Below are 24095 nucleotides of genomic sequence, written 5' to 3' on the forward strand. Positions count from 1 at the left end.
GTCTGAAGGATATAAGGACATGAGGAGGGTTCCAGAGGGCACAGCGAAAGGGCGGATGATAGGAGAGGAGAGGGAGATTTCATCCTGGCTGAAGTCACTCGGAGAGAGAGAGATTACTGGAAGGGTTTACACTTTTAATGATGGCAGAGGAAATCAATCTAATCAGCATGATCAGTCTTGTCTTGGGAGCAATGGGCTGAAAGTCCAGCTAAGTGTTTAAGTTCATTAATATTTATTGAACACCTATTAAGTGCTCAACACTGTAATACTGTTCTAAGTTTTAGGGATATGTGAGTGTCACTGCCGTCCTTAACCTAACACCTTAAGCGGCTTCACCTTTATTTTTTTCAAATGTTTATTTTTGAGAGAGAGAGAAAGTGCAAGTGAGGGAGGGGCAGAGAGAGAGAGAGAGGGAGACAGAGGATCAAAGCAAGCTCTGAGCTGTCAGCACAGAGCCCAGCTCAGGGCTGGAACTCACGAACCGTGAGATCATGACCTGAGCCAAAGTCGGATGCTTAACTGACTGAACCACCCAGGAGCCCCTGGGCTTCACCTGTAGAATCAAGTCCAAAAATCTTTCCTAGGTCTTTGACTTCATCCCTATCCACACATCATGGCTTTTCTTCTCCATCTTTTCACTTAAACCACATTCATATTCCTGCAATTCCCTGCACTACCCATGCCTTTTCCAGATTCAAGTTCTTTGTGCAAGCATTTTTTCTCCACCAGAAACCCACCCTTCTTCCCTTCCTCTAGCTATGATTTGGTATATGTATATAGAATAAAACCTTGGATTGCGAGTAACTTGTTCTGTGAGTGTTTCATGAGACAAGCAAACATTTCTAATAAATTTTAACCTGAAAAATAAGTGAGGTCTCACAATACAAGTACTACCTGACATCAAACGTCACTTGATCACAACTGAGCCAATGGTTTTTATTTCTCTGTCTCTCTGTCTCTGTCTCTCTTTCTCTCACTTGCTCACTCACTGTGGAATTGTGGGTGATTGTTTCCCATGCTCGGATGTGTCAGGCCATGGTGTTTGGCAGAAATCAGTGATTTTTCAGGACATTGGAAGGTGCCCGCGACTGGCAGTAGTGTATTTTTTGTCACTTCAAAGCACCGATGGACGGTCCTTTGCTTTTCCATACAAGAGTAAGCTTAGGAATTGTTGGCTTCCTTCTAGGTCAGGCTGCCTGCGGATATAGACCCTTTCCTCCGCCGCCTTATTGCCAGTTACATTAAGTACAGTAAATGACAAGTGTTTATTAATACTGTTCCGTCCTCAACATCTGTGCGAGCGTATACAGTGGCCCCCATACAGAAGAAGATTCCACTGAGCCAACAGATAGCAGTGATTGCGTTAGTGATAGTGAAAGTCGTCCTACACGGTAACCCTCCTCTCTCTGGTCTCCCTCACACCAGCCACGAAGGTTTTCCAAGGTAAGTGCCGGTTAATCTGTTTATTTTTCTTTATATTTTGTATTTTATTACTTTGTATTATATTACAGCATCGTAATCATTTTTATATGAATATTTTGGGGTTGTGGAATGACTCATCTGAGTTTCCATTATTTCTTATGGGGAAATTTGCTTTGATATACAAGTGCTTTGGATTGCAAACATGTTTCTGGAATGAATTATGCTTGCAAACCAAGGTTTTACCGTATTATGGAATGAGTAACACCATAAGCTTAGTTAACATCCCTAACCATACATAGTTACACTTTTTTTTAAAGATATCTCTTCAGGGGGGCACCTGTGTGGCTCAGTCGGTTGAGCATCTGACTCGATTTTGACTCAGGTCACAATCCCAGGGTCGTGGGATTGAGCCCCCACACTGGGCTTCGTGCTGAGTGTGGAGCCTGCTTGGGATTCCCTTTGTTTCCCTCTCTGCCCCTCTCCCCTGCACGTATGCTCTCTCTCTCTCTCAAAAAAAAAATTTTTTTTACTTAAATTTTTACTTAAAATTTTAAGGTAAATAATTAAAATAAAGATTTCTCTTCAGGGAAATGGAAGGGAAGAATGGAAAGCCTTTGTCTACCTCCAAACACTCAGTCACCAGCACCCCCACCCCTGCACGTGTGCCTGCACACAACACACACAGACACACACGTGCCTGAGGTCTTCTGTCATGCACCCATAACTCCCTGAATTTCCTTTTCGTAACATATTTATACTTGACAATTGTTTGTTCTGTGTCTGTTTCCCTCATGAGACCACAAGCTCTTTGAGGACAGAGACCATGCTTGTCTCATTCACTACTGGATCCTCAGTTGTTAGCAAAATACTTGACATATAGTAAGTGGTCAGTAAACATTTGTTGAGTATTTGAAAGAATTGATGGTAGACTCCCTGGCTAAGTGAATAAATGAATGAATGAATGAATGAGTGATCAGACCCCAAGAAAACCTTTGAACATTGAAGATTGATTTTTAAAAAAGATTTTTTTTAAAGTTTATTTATTTATTTTGAGAGAATGCAAGCTTGAGCCAAGGAGGGGTACAGAAAGGGGCAGAGAAAGAATCCCAAGCAGGCTCTGCATTGTCAGTGCAGAGCCTGATTTGGGGTTCAAATTCACGAACCATGAGATCTGACTTGAGCCAAAATCAACAGACAGACGCTTAACTGGCTAGCCACCCAGGCACCCCAAGATTGATTTCTTTTTAAATATGTTTTTTTTAATTGAGGTATAATTGACATATAACGTCCTATTATTTTAGGTGCGTAACATAAGGATTTGATATATGTGTATATTATGACAGCAAGTTTAATTAACATCCATAGCTGCACATAGTTACATTTTTTTTCTTGTGATGTGAACTGCTAAGATTTACTCTCTTAACAACTTTCAAATATACAATACAGTATTGTTAACATAGTCATCACGATGTACATTGCATCCCCAGGAATTATTTATTATTTATATATTTATATATTATATTATATAATTATATATTATAATATATATAATATAATTATATATTATAATATATATAATATAATTATATATTATATTATAAAATATAAAATTTATAATATATATTATATTATATAATATATATTATATATTAATATTTATATAACTGGGTATTTGTATCTTTAGACCACCTTCACCCATTTTGCTCACTCCCTACCCGCTGCTTCTTGCAGCCACCAAGTTTTTTCTCTAATTTGTGAGTTTATTTGTTTTCAGATTTCACATATAAGTGAGATTATGTAGTACTTGTCTTTCTCCACCCTCTCAGCATAATGCCCTTAAGGGCCATCCATGTTGTTGCAAATGGCAGGATTTCCTTCTTTTTACGGCTGAATAATATTCCATCTTACATGTACATAGACATTTTCTTTATACATTCATCTGTCGATGAACACTTAGGTCATTTTCATGTCTTGGCTATTGTAATTAATGCCGCAGTGAACATGGGGGTGCAGATATCTCGTCAAGATCCTGATTTCAATTCCTTCAGATAAATACCCAGAAGTGGGATTGCTCATCATATGGTAGCTCTATTTTTAATTTTTTGAGGAACCCCCATTACTGTTTACCAAAGCCGCTGCACCATTTTACGTTCCCACCAACAGTGCGCAAGGGTTTCCTTTTCTCTACACCGTTGCAAACGTTTATTTCTTATCTTTTTGAGAATAGCCATTTTAACTGGCGTGCAGTGATATCTTGTGATTTTGATTTTCATTTCCCTGATGATTAATCATGTTGAGCACCTTTTCATATATTTGTTGGCCATTTGTATGTCCTCTTTGGAAAAACGTCTATTCAGATCCTCTATTTTTTACTGGAATTGTTTGTTTCTATTGAATTATATGAGTTCTTTATATATTTTGGATGTTAATCCCGTATCAGATATATGAATATGATTTGCAAAGATTTTCTCCCATTCCTTAGGTACCCTTTTCATTTTGTTTGTTTGTTTGTTTTGCTACACAGGGGCCTTTTAATTTGATGGTTTTTTTATTTTGTTTTATTTTGTTACTTTTATTTTTGCTTTTGGTGCCTTTGCTTTTAGCTACAAATCCAGAAAATCATTGCCAAGACCAAAGTTGAGGTGATTACTACCTATGTTTTCCTCTAGGAGTTTTATGTTTTCAGGGCTTATGTCCAGGTCTTTAATACATTTTGAGTTGATTTTTGTGTATCATGTAAGATACACATGATCCACTTTAATTCTTCTGCATGTAGCCATCCAGTTTTCTCAACACTATTTATTGAATAGACTATCTTTCTCCCAATGTATATTCTTGGCTCCTTCGTTGTAAATTAATTGACCGTAGATGTGTGGATTTATTTCTGGGGTTTCTATTTTGTTCATCGATCCATGTGTGTGTTTTTATGCCAATACTGTATTGTTTTGATTACTATTGTTTTGTATAGGAAATTAGGAAGTATGATGGCGCCAACTTTATTCTTCTTTCTCAAGGTTGCTTTGGTTTTGGGGGACCGTTTTTGGTCATGATTGATTTGTTTTTTTAAATACATATTTATTGGGGCGCCTGGGTGGCTCAGTCGGTTAAGCAGCCGACTTCAGCTCAGGTCACGATCTCGAGGTCCGTGAGTTCAAGCCCTGCTTCCGGCTCTGGGCTGACGGCTCGGAGCCTGGAGCCTACTTCCGATTCTGTGTCTCCCTCTCTCTCTGCCCCTCCCCCGTTCATGCTCTGTCTCTCTCTGTCTCAAAAATAAATAAAACGTTAAAAAAAATTTTTTAAAAATACATATTTATTTTTGAGAGAGAGAGAGAGAGAGAGAGTACACAAGCGAGGGAGGGGCGCACACACACACACACACACAGAATCCAAAGCAGTCTTCAGGTTCTGAGCTGTCAGTACAGAGCCTGACATGGGGCTCGAACTCACAAACTGTGAGATCATGACCCGAGTCGAAATCAGATGCTCAACTGACTGAGCCACCCAGGTGTCCAGGTCAGGATTGATTTCTTAAACGACTCAGTTAATGTCCATGCTCTCCACTCAAAGCAAGGCCCTCATTCATGGCCTATTTGTCCTTAACTTGACATACGTTCCCAGCCACCTCAGTTACTGTTTGCAAGTACTCCTCCCCCCTCCCCCCCGAAAAGAAAGGAGAACAAGGGTTATCAACAGGTCCTATGGTGACCTCAGTGAAAAGAAACATCTTATAACCTGAAAGCAAGAAGGAAGATGAAAATAAACAAAGCATTTGAAAACTCAGCGGTACAAACAGTGGAGGGTATGTAGCCCAGTACCTGCTCCACAGGCCTCATAGGCACCATGAGGCAATAATTGTTCATAATCGTTTATTGAAGGGTAACAGGACAGGTTTTATGTATTCCAGATTGCCAAGGCTTCCCCGTGTATCAGATGTAGTTTTCTTTTAATTTTTTTTTTAACATTTATTTATTTTTGAGACACAGAGCGAGACAGAGCACGAGTAGGGGAGGGGCAGAGGGAGGGGGGCGGGACACAGAATCCAAAGCAGGCTTCAGGTTCTGAGTTGTCAGCACAGAGCTCCACGCGGGGCTCCAACTCACGGACCGCGAGATCATGACCTGAGCCACAGTCGGACGCTTAACCGACTGAGCCACTCAGGCGCCCCTCAGTCTAGTTTTTGTAGTTTATGCTTGGATTGGGTTTTTGGCAGGCAGATTCTCATTCCTAATGGGGAAAGTTGGTTTAAAGAAGAAGACCTGCTTGGCTTATAGTAGCAGCCCCTAAGGGACCCAAATACCTGACTAGAATTCATCAGGAATACAATGCTAGTTAACTCAGGTCTCCAGATGAGACTTTTCATATCCCAGCTGAAATAGAAAGCCGGCTCAGCCTTGCCTGAGTAGATAGCACCCCCGACTGGAAGGTGAAAACTAAGGGTTTCTGCTGGTACCAACACATGGTTCTTTGAACACTTTTGAAGACACGTGAACACAGTGCAAACACAGTTGAAGCCACAGTCGCAGTAACAGCCACCTGATCGCTCAATCTGAAAGGAAGACAACACTTCTAGCTTCAGACCATAGGACATATATTTAAAATGTTTTTCAGTATAAGAATAATGACATACAATATTCTATCAGTTTCAAGTGAACATCGTAGTGATTCAGTATTTAATACATTAGCAAAGGGTCCTCATGATGTCTAGTGACCATCTGTCACCATACAAAGGTATTAGAATATTATTGAGTATATTGCCTATGCAATACATTGCATCCCCATGACTTATTTATTTTGTAACTGGAAGTTTGTACCACTTAATCCCCAAACTTAAATTTCAGTGTGGGTGGGAATGTAAAATGATAGAGCCACTTTAGAAAAAAAAATTGGCAGTTTCTTATACAGTTTGCTATGTACCGTATAACCCAGTAATACCATTCCGTTTTGTCTGCTAGGTTGACTCCTCCCTCTTTGTTCACATGGCCTTTCTTCAGTCTGTGCCTGTGGCTTTCTTACAAGGCCACACATTTTATAACCTCATTTAACCTTAATCACCGGCTACAAGCCCTATCTCCAAATACAATCACATTGGGGGTTAGGACTTCAGCATATGAACTGGGGAAGAACACAAACTTTCTGTCCAGAGCACACTCCTAGGTATTTACCCCAGAGTCATGAAAAACTTGTGCTACACAAAACCGTTTACATAAATGTTATGGTAGCTTTTCTCATAACCGCCCCCAAATGGAAACAACCAAGATGTCTTCAGACGTCTTCAACTTTTGAATGAATAAATAAACTTGGGGACGTTCATACAGTAGAATACTACTTATCAATAAAGGAACAAACTACCGGCACATGCAACAACTTGCAGGAATCTAAAAGACATTTTGCTAAATTGAAAGATGTCAGGCTCAAAGGCTACTTATTGTGTGATTCCACTTACATGACCTTTTGGAAAATAGGAAAATCTATGGGGACAGAAAATTGGTCCGTGTTTTCTAGGGGCTACTTGATGAGGGCTTTACTATAAAGGGGCAGTAGGAAACTTTTCAGGTGATGGAAATGTTCTATAGTTTCATTGTGGTGAACACAACTATATGTATTGGTCAAAATTCATAGAACTGTATACACTTACAAGAGTGAATTTTACTGCATGCAAATTATGGCTCAATGAATCTGCCATAAAAGAATAAACAGAAGGATACTTGAAAAAATTCATTTGTATGTATGGTCTTCCTGAAAGTAAATATGAAAGAAACAATAAAGAACTTTCAAGCACAAAACATATTAGGATAAAATTTTGTTGGGATGGGAATATGAGGTAAAGGAGAGAAAAGAACGGTATAAACTTTCTAATTGTTAAAGAGAAGTTTTGTTCATGTATTTTTAAATGTTTATTTATTTTGAGAGAGAGAGAGTTTGTGTGCAAGCAGAGGAGGGGCAGAGAGAGAGAGAGAGAGAGAGAATTCCAAACTGCTCCATGCAGTGAGGGCAGAGCCCAGAGTGGGGCTCAAACCCACAAACTGTGAGATCATGACCTGACCTGAAATTAAGAGTCAAATGCTTAACTAGCTGAGCCACCCAGGCGTCCCTTGTTCATGTGTTTTTATTTTTATTTTTATTTTTTTTTAAATTTTTTTTTCAACGTTTTTTATTTATTTTTGGGACAGAGAGAGACAGAGCATGAACGGGGGAGGGGCAGAGAGAGAGGGAGACACAGAATCGGAAACAGGCTCCAGGCTCCGAGCCATCAGCCCAGAGCCTGACGCGGGGCTTGAACTCACAGACCGCGAGATCGTGACCTGGCTGAAGTCGGACGCTTAACCGACTGCACCACCCAGGCACCCCTGTTCATGTGTTTTTAAAGTGGATGCTAGTGAGTATCAAATTGTTATGATACATACAGTCCATTGGATATGTTTAACGATTAGTAACAGTTTTATTTTAAAAGGTTTATAGTTACATGTTTGATATTACACCTGATCAAACTTTTAATGAAATGTCTTATATGTCAACCTTAAAATATGCTAGAAGGTAATCCTTTTAGGAGGACATGATCAAAAAGTTTCAAGATCACACACACATTATTTAAACATTTTTAATGTTTATTATTTATTTTTGAAAGAGACAGAGAGCATGAGCAGGGGAGGGGCAGAGAGAGAGAGGGAGACACAGAATCTGAAGAAGGCTCCAGGCTCTGAGCTTTCAGCACAGAGCCCGACGTGGGGCTTGAACCCACGAACTGTGAGATCATGACCTGAGCCGAAGTTGATCGCTTAACTAACTGAGCCACTCAGGCGCCCCAACACACACCCATTTTTGTCACATAAAAGCTTAGGCGAAGTTTCTCAGTTAAGTCATGTATTTTAAGGTCATATACACAATGCAAAAATAAAGGTTATTTTTAGATGACTGCTATTTATGATCTTTGAAATTCTATTGGGCTATTAGATCACAGCATAAGTAAGGATGTTACCCGTGCAACATTGAGGAGTCAATAGAAACAATCGATAGGTACATGTCTTATATTTCATAGGTGTTTGCTTATTGCTGCATAACAAGCCATCCTCAAACTTTGTGACTTGAAAGAATAATAATCATTTCTTTTGCACACAAATATGCCATTGGGTAGAACTGGGTAGGGATCAGAGGCAAGGTTCATCTTTGCTCCATGCAGCATGAGCTGGACAGTTGACTGAAGGCTGGACGATCTGCTTTCACACTGGCTCATTCAGTATGGCTGGGGCTGAAGGCCAGGGGCCTCAGGTCCTTTGCACATGGCAGAACTTTTCTCCAAACCTCTACACTATGAGATGACTACACTAGAGCATAGCTTCCAGTAGCATCAGGCTGTGCCCTAGGATGACTCCAGTACTGCATTAAAATGCCTGTCTGAGAAAACTCAAGGCTCCCAGTGTTTATCATTTGTTCTAGCCAAAACCTGATGATAGGTCCCAGACCTCCCTTTTCTTATAGCATTTACCCAAAAGGGCTTACAACGGTGACTCCTTCTTCTGTCCCTTTCAGATGTGTATGTATCTCTTGCCATTTGAAGTGTCTTTCTCAATGATCTGAGAGCCATATAGGGCCTCTGTCTCCTAGTCTCTGTAGGGAAAAAAAGAATCCTAACTTCAATAAATCGCCTGCTGGCAGCTACAGCTGGCCTGATCACATTTACACTCACCAAACCTTTGTAATTTTTTGGTTCAGCTCCACTCTCTCCCCTCTCTACTCCTTCATTCACACTTTAAATCGTCCAGTCACTTCTGCATAGATGGGAACGGAGTTCAGCTCTTTACCTTACTGTCAATAGTGTCTGAATAAAATCTGTTTTACCCCTTTAACTAACGCCTGGCTTTGTCTACCACTGATAAGAGGCTTCTCCAAGTGACCTGGGCTTCTTCACAGTGTGGTGGCTGGGTTCAAAGTGTCAATGAAGACAGAAGGAAGTGATCCCATAGCAGACAGCAATGTGTTATTGGCTCCTCAAACATAAAAATGTTTTACACCATGGGGGCGCTTGGCTGGTTAGGCGTCTGACTCTTGATTTCAGCTCAGGTCATGATCTCACTGTTTGTGAGATCAAGCCTGAAGTCAGGCTCTGCACTGGCAGCACGGGGCCTGCTTGGGACTCTCTCTCTCTCCCTCTCCCCTGCTCAGCCTCTATTTCTCTCTCTGCTTCTCAAAATAAATAGACATTTAAAATATGTTTTATACTATGCCCACTTACAAATCAAAAAGGATTGTTAATAAAGTGATTCAAGTCTACTATAGGTATGAAAGAGAAAGCAAAATAAAAATTAAGGAATAAAGTTAAGCCATTTGGGTGACTGAGGATAATACAAATGCATCACTTACAGAAAACATAAATTTGCCCTTTGGGAAATAAAAGAATTACTGCTTTTTAAAAAATCCAAAAATTATTTGAAAGGCTCACATAAAATTAAAACACAGGAAAGAACAAGAAATTAGGAGAGATGCTGAAATTTGAACTTAGGCAGACAGGCCGCCCTTGCTTGCTATTATCCTTATTTTTGAGATAAGGACACCCAGATATTGAGTATTCATTTTGGAGACACCTTGAACACTAAATCGTCACGAGTCGATGTTTTTTCTCTTCAATACGGTCCTGCTGAATGGTCCCAACATGGGGGCCTACTTAAAACGTAGCGAAGCCTGTTTTATTTTAGCCCAAGGAACACTACAGGAGTTTCTTTTTTAAATATGATTTTTGACCTCCGTGGGCTTCCGGCCCGAACTACATTTCCCAGCAGGCCGTGCTCAGAACTACGGGTGCCTACTTGAGGTCTGGCTTCCCTGGTGGCGGCGCAGTCGCCGTGCGGACGGCCGACGGGCGGGCGCTTCGCGGTTTGAATGGCTGCGGGCCCGGGCCCTCAGCTCACCTGAGGACCGGCCGCCCAGGGGTGCGCTATGCCGTCGGGAGGCGACCAGTCGCCGCCGCCCCCGCCTCCTCCTCCGGCGGCGGCAGCCTCGGATGAGGAGGAGGAAGACGACGGCGAGGCGGAGGACGCCGCGCAGCCGGCCCGCTCGCCGGCCCCTCAAACCCTGCAGCGGTTCGAAGAGCTGTGCAGCCGCCTCAACATGGACGAGGCGGCGCGGGCCGAGGCCTGGGACAGCTACCGGAACATGAGCGAGAGCTACACGCTGGAGGTGCGCCGCGGGGGAGGAGGCGAGGGGCTTCCCGGGCCTAGTCGCCGCGCCCCGCCGCGGGAATGGGCCCCTCCCCTCCCCGGGTCGGGCGCCCGGCGGGGACCCTGGGGCCGGCCCCGGGTCTCCGGTCCCCAGCCTGGAGGGCGGCGGGGATCCTCCCTGCGCGCCTTAGTCCTGGGGACCTGGCTGACGGCAGGCTCCTAGCGGCCCAGAAAGTGAACCCCGTCTCGCAGCTGTTCCCTTTCGGGTTCCGAGTGGGGGCCATTTCTTGCCCTAAAGTGGCATCGCGAGGCCGAGGTCGTGCCGGGGTCACGATCGCAAAGATACAACCACCTTGTCGGCCGAATGAACAGGTGCAGTTGTTACGACCGTCAGGAGAAGGGGAGGGGACTTGGCTGTGCTCCCACGGAGATTAACCCGCGTTTAGCGCCGGGGCCGCTAGGCTTCTCTCTCAGTTCTTTTCCTGCTGTGCCCACTGCCTTTGTCCCGGCATTGCATCCGTGGAGTAAACGCGTTGTTAAGTTTCGGGCTGTGCTTGTGTGTCAGCTGTGTTCCTTTCCCTCGGGCAAATGAAACGGGCTTTCTGCCCCCCCCCCTCACCCCCCCGGATATAGACACACGCCCGCATTTGTCCCTAGGAAGCTGGCACTGCGACGACCTTGAGGACCTTTTGGTCACCCCAGACGTTGCCCAGGACCCCGTAGCCGCTGTGATTTCGGCTTGTTGTGTCCCTTTCTTCGGATGGGGCTTGCAGATGAGAAAAATGGCCATTCCAGCCAGTGAGGCTCAACCCTGTAGGCACCTCCCCTTTATGGACCAATGGGAAGTGACACGGAAGTCGGGATTGTTTATCAGCTGTTTGCTTGTGTGTGGCGTTGAACTGGAGGCCGTATGATTTTCTTAAGCTGTTCTACGGTTTGTGGAAAGAGAGGGCAGATAGGCTCAAACTGGGAAGGCCTAACCAAAGTATCTTTAATGATAATAGTAGGGTGTTTCTGAGTACATGTGACTCACTGAGGTTACTTTGTATTCTTGCCTTAACAGGATTGTATTTCAGTTCTTCCCCCGTAGTTATATGTGCAGGGGCGTGGGGGACAGGCCTAGTAATCTAGTGTCCATAGAACTTGACAGACCTAGGTGACATTGGACAATTTACCTAACCACTCCAGCACTCGATTTTGTGATACGTGAACTTGAGATTCTTTGTACCTGCGTCACAGAGTTGTCTTGCAGGTTTAATAAGGGAATGTGGAGTTTCTGTTGTGGACAGTGCTTGTGCTGCAGAGTTTGCAGAGCTCTTTCCTGTACATAGGTGATGTGGCCGCACAGGCCACGTTCCTATTTATTTTTCAGTGGTTCTGTGGTCAGTGGTTCCTGTGGTTCCTTGGTTATGGGCAGAAGTGCTTCCAAATAAGCTATAATCACGATAATCTTTTAAGTTACACAGAACAAGTACTATCACCATTCAGTTGAGGTGTCTCAACTCATGGGATTAAGTTGTATGAAGTCCAGTGTTAGGTAAGCAAGCGGCTAATAATGGTTAAAATTATTTTTGAAAACATGTTTGATTAGCTCAGTTTACCCAGTAAGTGAATGAATATTCATTTATCAATTTTTTTTTCCGCCTCTTTTTGGCCAGATACTGTTGTAGATGGTGGGGACAGAGCAGTGAGCAAAACTTAAAAACCCCCACCCTCGTGGAGCTTGTTGTCAGGGATGATGTGAAATGTGAAATAATGGAGGATGTCAGGCTCGTGGAAAATAAAGCTCATATGATGTTTAATACAGAGTATCGGTTATAGAATTTTATCTTCTGATTTCTTGTGTTTTCTATGCTTTCATTCTCACAGCCCTCAGATAAGGAAGTTGAGGCTCTCTGTTCATTTGTCCCATATGGGGACCCCCAAAGCACATGTCCTGAGAGAGTGAGGCAGGTGGAATCTTTATTGCCTTTTATGATCTTACAAGTTACCTAGCATCATCTGCACCTCGGTTGAGATAGTTCAAAACGAGGGCATAGAACACAGATTCCTGTCTCCCAGTGTGAAAATGTCAGCGTCACAGTATGAGAACACTCGGGATGGAGCCGTCATTGAAAACACAGCTTCCCACAGACATAAAAAATTAAACTTTGTTTAATCATAAACGTTTTTTCATATTGAAATGTATATATAGCTCATTAGGTAAAAATCAATATTCCTTTATTTTACAGGGGAATGATCTTCACTGGTTAGCATGTGCCTTATATGTGGCTTGCAGAAAATCTGTGCCGACTGTAAGCAAAGGGACTGTTGAAGGAAACTATGTATCTTTAACTAGAATCCTGCGATGTTCCGAACAGAGGTAACTATGTCAGAGTTGGAAAAGTAGAGTGTGACAGATGTAAAAGGTCAAAAATCATAGTGATAGAATTCTCTGTTTATCATTTCCAGGGCATTTTTGTACCTGTAGAGTGCTGAATTTAGAGACTAGGTCATGGCTTTCCTTTACCGCATCTAAGTTGGTAGCCATTATTTTTTACTTCTTTTGTGAAAAGTATTGAAATTTTAATGTATTAAGACTTGTATGGGAGCACCTGGGTGGCTCGCTCAGCCGAGCGTCCAACTCTTGATTTCAGCTCAGGTCATGATCTCACAGTTCATGAGTTTGAGCCCCACATCGGGCTCTGTGCTGGCCTGCTTGGCCTGTGTGGTGCCTGCTTGGGATTCTTGCTCTCTTTCCCTCTCTCTCTGCCCCTTCCCTGCTCACTCTCTCTAAAATAAATAAATAAACTTAAAAAAAAAAAAAAAAGACTTGTTTGTATGAAGAGTACTATTAAAGGTTAGGACTTGTTATTATGTGATTTTGGAGGAATTCTAAATAAGGATATTAGAGAAACTTTAGGAAATACTCTAAATTGTAAAGGTAAATAAAATATGGTATTAAACTTAGAACTACATGCCCAGGATTTGTATCTTTATATATAAATATATGGAATGTGTAAATACTTCTCCATTTGCTGCTTGGGGGGATATGCAACACTATTACAATCAGTTTCTGAAAGGGTCAAATAATGTTTTAAAGAAGAGGCAGAAATTGCTTTTTCTATCTGTTGTGTAATTGAATTGATTATATTTATTTGTGCCTTTTGGGTGAATTTTCTCTTATGGCTTATTAAAGATTGGTGGGAAAAAGGATATTTGGCAGTTTGTAGGGGGAATACCACTGTCAAAATTTATGTACCTAATGGTTTAAAAAATCACTTACTATTAAAATAATTAACAAGAAATGTAATATTCTATCTGTAGCCTATTTATTAACCTTGAACTCCATCCTGAGTTATATTTAGGCCTAAGGACAAGAGGCAGTGCATAAAGAGTTGAACACCTGGTCTGCAAACCTGCAGAAGTGGACTTAAATAAGGTGCAAAAGTATAATCATTACGGAAAAGCAAAGTGGAGACAGAGTAATCCAGTTAAGTGACAGACAAGGAACTTTAGAAGCAAAGGTCAAATTATGGAATTATCATAAACCATAGTAAATTGAATTCATCCAACATTTTAATGCAAGTAATCTAGTTCTAGGCTTCAGTTGTGTTTCCATTTCAAAAACTCAGTTTCTGTCTTTAAATTTTATCTCTGGGCTCAGATTATTTACTTTTTTGCCATAATAGACTAAAACGGGTTAAAAACGAAGAGTATGTTGGGAGAAGATATTTACAATGTGTATAAATAACAAAAGATCAGTGTCCAGAAGTATATAGAGAACGGCTAACAAATGGTTGCATGATTGACAATGGGTCCTAAAAAATGGGTAAAGAATATGATTTCACAAAGCTCAAAACTCACATAGCTAATAGATGTATGTAAAGAAGTTCAGTCTCACTGGTAATAAGGAAGTTCAAAGTAAAAACAAGGTAACTGTCATTCTCATCAGATTGGGGAAGTTTGAAGGCTGATAAAACCCGCTCTAGTCACTATGTAGGGAAACAGGAAGTCTGTATTGCTGGTGTGCATTGGTGAGAGTATAAATTGGCACGACCACTCAAGTGGCAAATTGGCAGTCTCTAGTAAAGTTGGAGATGCACCTTCTCTGACTCGGCAATTCTTCATCTTGGCGTAGTCCCTAAAGAAGCTCTTACATACAGGTGCAAGAATGTGTTCATTACAGCCTTTTCGTGTTATAATGTAAAATTGGAAACCTCAGTTTGCACTGGTTGGGGAATGAATGCAAAAAATCATGGTAGTTCATATGCAGGAATATTTTTAACATTAAAATTAATGAATTAGATCTGTACATATTAATGTTAATCTCAGAAACATTGAATGAAAAAGCAAGTTGCTGAATGCTACTTACAGTGTGATACTATTTATATAAAATCTTAAAACCACACATAAAGATGATACTACTTACTGTTTATGGATACATATAGATCCATATATGTGTAGATACAAATGTATAGATACATATAGATTCGTATATGTATAGATTCATATAGATGCCATATAGTAAGGGTATTAAGTAGTAAGTATATAAAAGCAAGGATGGGAAGGATTCGGACTCACTTGAGAATGGTGGTCATCTTTGGGGAAGAAGAGGGGGCCATGGGTTTGGGGAGGAGTACAAATGAGAATTTGGCTGTTTCTGTTGTACCTGAAGCAAACATGGCAAAATTTATTCAATATGTTAATGTTTGTTAAATCTGGCAGTGGGATACATAAGTCTTGGTTACATTACTCTGGCTGATTGTTTTATATTTTTATATATTTCATAATTAAAAAAGTCAGGTCATCTCAGAAAAAAAGGTAGATTAGGAAAATCAGAGACATACACCAATCTGTAAGACAGGAAGCTAGTCAGAGGCATGAGTTGTGATTTTATATCACTGTCTAAAAGTAATTTAACAAGTTCATTTTGATTTAATTATATTTGTGTTCTCTCCCTTTGTGTTAATTTGAAAATGTCTCATTGTTTATTTTTAATATCAGCTTACTTGAATTTTTTCACAAGATGAAGAAGTGGGAAGACATGGCAAACCTACCCCCACATTTCAGAGAACGTACTGAGAGACTAGAAAGAAACTTCACTGTGTCGGCGGTAATTTTTAAGAAATATGAACCCATTTTTCAGGACATTTTTAAATATCCTCAAGAGGAGCAGCCTCGTCAACAGAGAGGAAGAAAACAGCGGTATATACATATACATATTTAAAAAATTTTTAGTGTTTTATTCGTTTTCTGAGAGAGAGAGAGCAGGGGAGGGGCAGAGAGAGAGGGAGACACAGAATCCGAAGCAGGCTCCGCGGCCCGGAGCCTGATGGGGGCTCAAACTCACGAACCAAGAGATCATGACCTGAGCTGTAGTCAGACGTTTAACTGACTGAGCCACCCAGGCGCCCCGCGGTATGTTTTTTTTTTTATATTTGTTAGTCAGGACTACACATTTTTAAAATCTGTGCTGCAGTTTTGATCCCTCGGTTTGTGTCACTCAGCTTATTTTGCTAGTCTTAAAAAAACAAATGTGATTTCATAAGTAATCTTTCTTTCCGATGGCTCTCTTTTAACAATAATTTCTTGCTTTTCATTGTATGTTAGCCATAAAGAATTTGGCTTCCTTCATATTGCAAAGTGTATGGGATTATTGTTTCTGTAAACTTTCCCTTTTTATTTAAGCAACCCCAATGCAAAAGTCAGAACTTATGTATTTTCACCAGTTAGCCACCTGGGTATCGAATTTGACTCCTTAATTTTCTGTTGTTGGCTACGTTGACTATTACTATTATTTTCTGTATATTATAATATCAACTATTTCTCTTATTTGACTTCTATGTCCTACTTAGAAATCGATAATCCCCTCTGAGCTGGCTTCTATATGTATTTTGATGTTTATAACTAATCAAGAGTAGACAAACTGGATGGAGGGAGAATAAGGGGACAGAAACTATTATGAATATGTGCTTTCTGATCATGTCTTCAAAATCTGTAACCTGACTCTGGCTCAGTGTTTTCCATCTTTCCTGATAGATAAAGGCAGTCATGGGATACACATTCTCTACCTTTACCATGAACACTTTTTCGTAAAGTAGAAATGGAAATTGCTCTTAAGATAGAACTAGAAAAATATTGACAAGAAAAGTGGGGGGAAAGGAGTTACTACAATTGAATGAATAATGGGTGCTTCTCTTTCAATATAAAAATTTTTCCCAAATTGTGAAGGATGTTTGTAGTAAGTGAGCAGGTTTTAAAAATCAAACAAACTATGTATTTTCTTGGATAGTTGACCCCACTGTTATGGAAGCAGCTGGTCCAGTTTGCTTGTAATTTGGGGGGAGTTGACTATACACAATGAAATAAAGTTTGGATAGATGCTTTGTTGTAAGTCTGAGCGAGGCTGATGTGATCATTCACAGGAAGATATAGAATATCTTCTTTCTTTGGAGTGTTGTAGGAAATGATTTTAGGTTGTGCTTGCTTTGATATTTATTAGGGTATGTATATTACCTAATTCTGGTTAAGAAAATTGTAAGATAATTTTAATTTTAAAAGCTTAAAATATACTGTATACTTTTATTAGTACTTTTGGCTAATAGTAATAATCATGTATACCATTTACTGAGCATTGTTTTGGAGCAGGAACTGTCCAAGATTTAAACCTGTATAACTTGAATGAATCCCTATGACAACTATATAAGATTGATGCTGTTGTTACAGGCGGGGGAACATAACCCCTTGAGAGGTTAAGTAATTTGGTCACAGTCACACAGTAAGTGTGGAGCTGTTATTGACACTGGTAGTCTGCTTGCAGAACCCATGTCCCTTACCACTTCTCTGTACTGTACCCCACACATACCAGTCTCTGAAAGTTTGTCATTGGGTATTTATTGAGAACTTACTGTGTGAAGTATGTTGTTAGGTATTTTATATAGAACACAAATATTAAAGAAAAAAAAAAAGCCCATAGCCTCTGTCTTTTGAGAGCTTACAGTATAGTTGTGGAGAGGAGGCATGTATGAATGTAAAAGATAACAAAAATATACAACTTCTGAGGCAAAATTAAACCACTGGGCATGAGCCAGTCAGGTACGGTTCCATGAAGTAAGGAACGATGGGTAGGATTTTGATGGGTGAATTTGGAGATGTAGATAGAGCCTTCTTTGTACAGGATGTGTACGCGAAAATAGCAAAGAGGCGATTGGCTGAGTAGGTTCAGTAGGTCAAGTTCTAGGGTTCTCAAGTCATAGATTCACTGTTGAGAGTGGCTTGAGTTCTAAGCTAAAAAGCTTGACTTTAAAATAATGAAATTAATTTAAAAAAGAGGCATGTCTGGGAGGCACGTTGGTTGAGTGTCTGACTCTTGACTTCGGCTCAGGTCGTGATCTCAGGGTTGGGGAGATGGAACCCCCATCGGGCTCTGTGCTGAGTGTGGAGCCTGCTTGGGATTCTCTCTCTTTCCTTCTGCCCCTTTCCCCAACTCTCACACTCTCTCTCTCTCTAAAATTAAGAAAAAAACGTTTAAAAAAAAAGTTTGACTTTTATCTTGGTAGGCATCAAAACTGGATAGTTATCATGTGCCTAGGGTAGGGAGGCCACTTCTAAAAGCAGGGCACTGACATTTAATCCTTGCCACGGACTGGTGAATTAAGTACAAAACTCTACCCAGGAGACTAATTGTTCAGCAGATAAAGAGACTGGGGGGCAAGTGTGTGTAGCTAAGGATGGTGGGGGAACTAAACCCTAGTCTCCCGATCTTCCCTTCAGAGCTCCTTGTTGGGATGTGGAGACAACAGATATCTTATCTGAATATTGGCAGAGGTTTTGGTAGAAAAGCCAAGGGCGTAAAACAGGTCTGAAACTCCCTTTAGCAGACAACTTGGCAAAGTATAATGGATAGTCTTAACGATAAAGAATAAGGAATTATAGCAAACCCAGGATTTACCTTAAGTAGTCCTTTTGTGACTTGATACAATCTGGAATATCTTTGGGGAGGGAGGGTTTACAGTTCCTTAGCTATGATGAAGGGAAAAAAATAGAGAAATACCTGATTGCATACATGGGTCCAAAAGCAGCATGAGCCTTGCTGGTGTCATCAAAACATCTATGGTCACTCATTTTCTACCTTACCTGTCTTGACCTTGAAAGCCTTTTATAGTTCTTCAGAATTTTCTTCTTTCTGAGGTGAACTCTTTCCCTGGCTTTGTCCTTGCCAGTATTTGGTTGGAGTAGAACTTCTTGTACATTTTCCACATGAAATGAATCTGCTGTCACTCCCTTCAACTGTGGGTTTTGTTTCTCACCTGATTTATAGTCATTTGTGATGTCTTTTTCAAATTCTTCTGTTATCTCATGACTTTCTTTCTCCCCTGAAGGCGACAGCCCTGTACCGTGTCCGAAGTTTTCCATTTTTGTTGGGTGCTTTTTATATATGCAAAAGGTAAGACAGAGCAATATTTATCTAGATGTTAGCTTATGTAAATGTCCAGGTACTACTTTTGTCAATCTGTATTGTGTATCAGGAAAAGATTCTCAACTGAGAACTTTCTCAATGACTTTAATCTCAGATTCATTTTTAAGTATTGCCTTTTTGTAAGTCTTTTGAATGTCTGTAATGTCCAAATCTTATATTAAATGGAAAATCCTTTTATTTTGTTCTTCCATAACATCTTTTCCATCCAGAGCTATTCTTCTGAATTATGGACCAAAAGCACATTAGTGGTTTGTATTGGTGTCTTGAGCTGTATTTTTCGTGAGCCGTGTCTTATTTTGTTGAGGGTGACTGCTCATCCTCAGTGTAGTTCAGATGACTTTTTGCATCTTGTTCAGATAAATACATTTGCTCAAATGCCTTTGGATACAATTTATTTTCTCTCCCTTCTCATCTCCCTTAACTTACCCAAGGTCTGTATTCAGGGAAATACGTTACTATTTTTTTGTGTCCCGCCTATATTTCTGTGTAGAAATGATTCTTAGTAATCTAAAGAAGAAGAAAAAATACAATTACATTAATTACATAAACTATGTAGAATGCCTTTGCTATTAAGAAAGCCCAATAAAATGCAAAGTTATCATCAAAGAGTCATAGAGCTGGGAGGAATTTCATAAATGTAAGAGATTTTCATTATTAGATCAAGTAGCCCAAATTATTTACTTTTAAGATTAGGTAACTGAGGCCCCAAAATTAGCTGCTAGAAACAGAGCTAGGATTTGAACCCAGATCTGGCTCTTGGTTTCATGCCAGATGTGAAGGCCCTTTAGCAAGGGTGTATCACTCCATTGGTCTCTGGGTTTGGTGTGTCGGATTATAGCTGGTTCTTTCTAGCTATTTAGGTGAGAACTCATTCTTCCTCCCTGAGCTGTGTGGTTGATTGAAAAGAAAAGTCTTTCTTCTGCCAAAAATAAACTGTTAGTTATTTTGCTGCCCATTACACTGGCATGTTTCTTTAGTGGAGATAAAGGTAATATGATAAATGGCACAAAATGGAGGTGTAGGAGCATATAAACGGCTCTCACAGTAGCCAGTAACCCCTGCTGCTGCTTTTAGCTTGCTGTGGCTGGTATTATTTATGACACTAATCTTGTCATTGGATTGTGGGCAAGTGTATCTGATTTCTGGGATTTTATCTGTTCTTATGCTTTTTATGGTGTGTATGTATCTGGGAATGAATGTGTTTGATACTATAGAAATTATTTAAAAATTTTATTGTCCTTATTTACATTTTGGTCTCTCTTGATCAACTGGGTGGCATATTTTTGTCTCTGCAGTTAACTCGGTGTTGGAGTTGTGTTATTAATTCAGTCTGTAATTATTTAATCTGAAGAGTCTTTGTTTCCTGACAGTCCAACACCATGATCTTTTATGATTCAGTAAGATCTTTTCTGATAGAGTTGTTTAATTAGTTTTATTCAGTTCTTGATTTAGTTATTTGGGGGAGAGTTGTATTGTACTCTTTTATAGCCACCTTTCTCATGACTTTCTCTGCAGCATACGGGCATCCCAGATTATGTTGTTCCTGATAGATAAGCCATTTTTTTTGCCTGTTATCTTTGTTGACTTCCTATGGCAAGTACACCCTCGTGACAAGTTTGGGCTTGTCATCCTGAAGGGCTTTGTGGCCCCAAGACCAATTTGGTGCCACTTCCTGTTTTACAATCTCCAGTCTCTTCATTCCTGATAAATCAGCCAATTTCGGAGTTTCAACAAGTTATCTTTGTTGTTGGAAAGATAACCTACCTCGCAAAGTGAGATTTGTTTCTGAAGTCAGTATTTGAAACTCGAAGTCTGTCACGTTGGGACAGTCCTGGAGTTTAAATTAGATTCTGACCCGTGGGGCATTTTTTGTTAGAAGTTACTGTGCTGCTCTTTTTTTCCTTTATGGCAAGTACACACCAGTGACAAGTTGAGGCTTGTCAGTGTGATGGGCTTTGTAGCTTGAAGCCGTAGGTGCCACTTCCTGTTTTACATTTGAGAAACCGTCTGCTTTAATATTAAACATCTTTATAGTGGAGCCAGGCAGGTTAGTTTGGTTCTATCAGTGCAGAACTTAACCACCTATTCTCATTCGCCTTTCTGGCAACAGAAAAGCATTTTCTCTCTTTAACTCATTTAAATTGATTTGTTGAATCATCTGTACGAAAAGAGAATTATCCTGCTATGCAGAGGTAAGTGGTAACTTTCTTTGGAGGAAAGGAGGAAAAGGGGGGAAAAGAGTCTGAAACAAAGCAGTATGAGAGAGAGAGAGAGAGAGAGCGCGCGCGCGTGTGCGCGTGTGTGTGTTTGCATGCATTTGGGTAGGCATTAAGTGCGAACATGTTTAGAAATAATTCCTCAGATGTATGTTAGCTGTTTAAATTGAATTCATGTGATATAAAATCACTAGGAAGACTTTACATGCTGTGTTTCATGAGAAAAGAGATATGCTCAAAGTTATTTAAAAAATCTAGAAATATTTCTTAATTTCCAAGAATAAAACTGTTCAACTGCCTGTAAAAACTGATTTCAGTGTTAGACTTAAACTAGCATTGCAGAAATGACATGTTTCTCTAGGTTTGAGCCTGGGTTTCTTTTTTCTTTGTTTACTAAGCATCAACATTATTCCCAGGATATTGGCTCTAGACTTAAATATCTTTCATTGTGGTCCTGTTGTTAATTTGTATGAGTTTATATTATTATTAGAAAATATTTCAAATGTTACCGTTAGCAGCCTGATTATATGTTCTGGTCTTTTTAAACTATATACATGAAAAAATCATTGTTCAGCTATTCCTAAGTATATCTACTAATCTTTTTTTTTTTTTTTTTTTAATAAATTTCCCTTTTAGAACTGCTTTTTGTACATCCTAAAGATGTTGGACCATTGTGTTTTCATTTTCATTTGTCTCCATGTATTGTGATTTTTTAATTTTTTTGGTTTTTAATTAATTAAATTTTAACTAATAGTTTAATAGTTTAATTAGTTAAATTTTAATTTCAATATAGTTACCATGCTGTTAATATTAGTTTTGGGTATTTAATATCTACTAATTTTCTTTTTTTTTATTTAATTTATTTTTTAATTCATCTACTAATTTTCTTAACAGAAAAATATTTTCACATGAAAGAATTTGCTGCAGTTTGAGATAATTTATGAAGTTGTTTAGAATTTTCAAAGAAAAAAAAACAGTGATAAAATTTTAGTCAGCTACTGGGGAGTTAATGCTTATTTAATGAATATTGATTGAGTGAATGAATGCCATTTTTTGTAAAGTTTTGGTTTTAATTACACTCTCAGAAATTTATTAGACTTTAAGAGTAATATTTCAAAATGTAAATTTGCCAGAACACTTTATGTAGCTTTTGAGTCAGGTTTGGTACAGTGTTTGTGTAATGTCATTTTAATTAAAAAGAGAAATTATGTCTAAAATATCGTAACATGGATGCAGATTTACTTGATAACTGTTTGTATTCCTGTAGGTAATTTCCCCATGATTAGTGATGATTTAGTCAATTCTTACCATCTTCTGCTGTGTGCTTTGGACTTGGTTTATGGAAATGCACTTCAATGTTCCAACCGTAAAGAACTTGTAAACCCTAATTTTAAAGGTAAGTTTGTAAATCAAAGATTATTGGACAACTCACATTTCTACCTTCTACCTTATGTTTATTTTTGGGAGCTGTACACATGCCACAGGTTTCCTAGCATCAGAGAGTGTTAAGTGCTTTGAAAAGCTCCATCATCATAATCCAGAATACTTGCAATTACTTAAACCCAGGAGTTGAGCTCTCTGTAAAAATATTTATGGAAAGTGCAATCACAAATATTACAGAGTGTGAAGTCTTACATGACAACTGTAGAAGTTTCTGAAACAACAAGAAGGAACTTAAAAACCTATAGTAGCAAAGTCGCATTAAACTGATGTTGTTTTCTGCATTGCCGAGCTTTGTGCCTGACACACAGTAGGAGCTCAAAATGGATTTATTGAAATAATCTGCATTCAGGTTTTTTCCTACAGAAGAGGAGTAGTTATGGTTGTAAATAAGTAAAATGAATTTTTAGCTCTTAAACTAAAAGATGGATAGAAATGATTATTTTGGCAATGCATTTAAGCAGGCTTTAAGGCCATGTTATTTCTATGAATGATACACAGTAAGAGACCAAATTATAACTCACAGACAATATTATAAATATTAAACAGTATTTATAGAGGTAGTATATAAACTGTTGACATTTGAATAATACCATGGTTGGATTCTGAGTGATTTTCAGTTTTGGGGTGGTTATCGTTAAAATTTTAGCTTGTCTGACTCTGAAGTTTTTTTTTTTGTTTTTTTTTTTTTGTTTTTTTTTTTGTTTTTTATAGGGTAGGGGCAGAGAGAGAGGGAGACACAGAATCGGAAACAGGCTCCAGGCTCCGAGCCATCAGCCCAGAGCCTGACGCGGGGCTCGAACTCACGGACCGCGAGATCGTGACCTGGCTGAAGTCGGACGCTTAACCGACTGCGCCACCCAGGCGCCCCTGAAGTTTTTTTTTTTTAATGTTTATTTATTTTGAGAGAGAGCGTAAGCACACGTTTACACGTAAGCGGGGCGGGGGTGGGGAAGTGCAGAGAGAGAGGTAGAGAGAGAATCCCAAGCAGGCTCCTCACTGTCAGCACAGAACCTGACACTGGGCTTGATCCCACAAACTGTGAGATTGTGACTTGAGCCAAGATCAAGAGTCAGAAGCTCAACTGACTGAGCCACCCAGGTGCCCCTCAAGGTAGATTTTTAAAGTTACTGAAGTTACTTAGTTGTTCCTGCTTCAGTACATTTAATGTTCTTCGTATTCTCTCCTTTCCTTCCTAACTCCCTTTATATTTCTATGTAGTAGCTGCTTTTCATTTTTCTCCTCTTATTTATTTATCCATTTTGTTTGATTTTAGTTTATTTACTTTTGAGGGAGAGACAGAGAGAGAAAGAGAAAATCCCTAAGCGGGCTCCGTGCTGTCAGTGCAGAGCCTAGCATAGGACTCGAACCCACGAACTATGAGGTCATGACCTGAAGCTGAAA

General features: G+C 39.7%; 1 protein-coding gene across 7 annotated transcripts in view; it reads left to right on the forward strand.

The window, feature by feature from the left end:
* The first annotated feature begins 10230 nt into the window (after positions 1-10230).
* The window catches only part of RBL2 (RB transcriptional corepressor like 2), a 63083-nt gene continuing 49218 nt past the window's right edge, over positions 10231-24095 (forward strand). For 4 of the 7 annotated variants that reach the window (XM_049621139.1, XM_049621138.1, XM_049621140.1 and 1 more), the window contains exons 1-5: positions 10232-10593; positions 12806-12936; positions 15561-15761; positions 18938-19002; positions 22519-22647. In XM_049621139.1, the coding sequence (XP_049477096.1) occupies positions 10354-10593; positions 12806-12936; positions 15561-15761; positions 18938-19002; positions 22519-22647 (766 nt within the window). In that variant the 5' untranslated portion in view covers positions 10232-10353. Of the gene's footprint in view, positions 10594-11219; positions 12112-12805; positions 12937-15560; positions 15762-18937; positions 19003-19024; positions 21228-22518; positions 22648-24095 lie in introns of those variants that run through there. The other 3 variants (XM_049621142.1, XM_049621143.1, XM_049621145.1) reach the window with 3 other exon arrangements.

Source organism: Panthera uncia, assembly GCF_023721935.1.
Source record: "Panthera uncia isolate 11264 chromosome E2 unlocalized genomic scaffold, Puncia_PCG_1.0 HiC_scaffold_19, whole genome shotgun sequence".
Classification (NCBI taxonomy): Eukaryota; Metazoa; Chordata; class Mammalia; order Carnivora; family Felidae; genus Panthera; species Panthera uncia.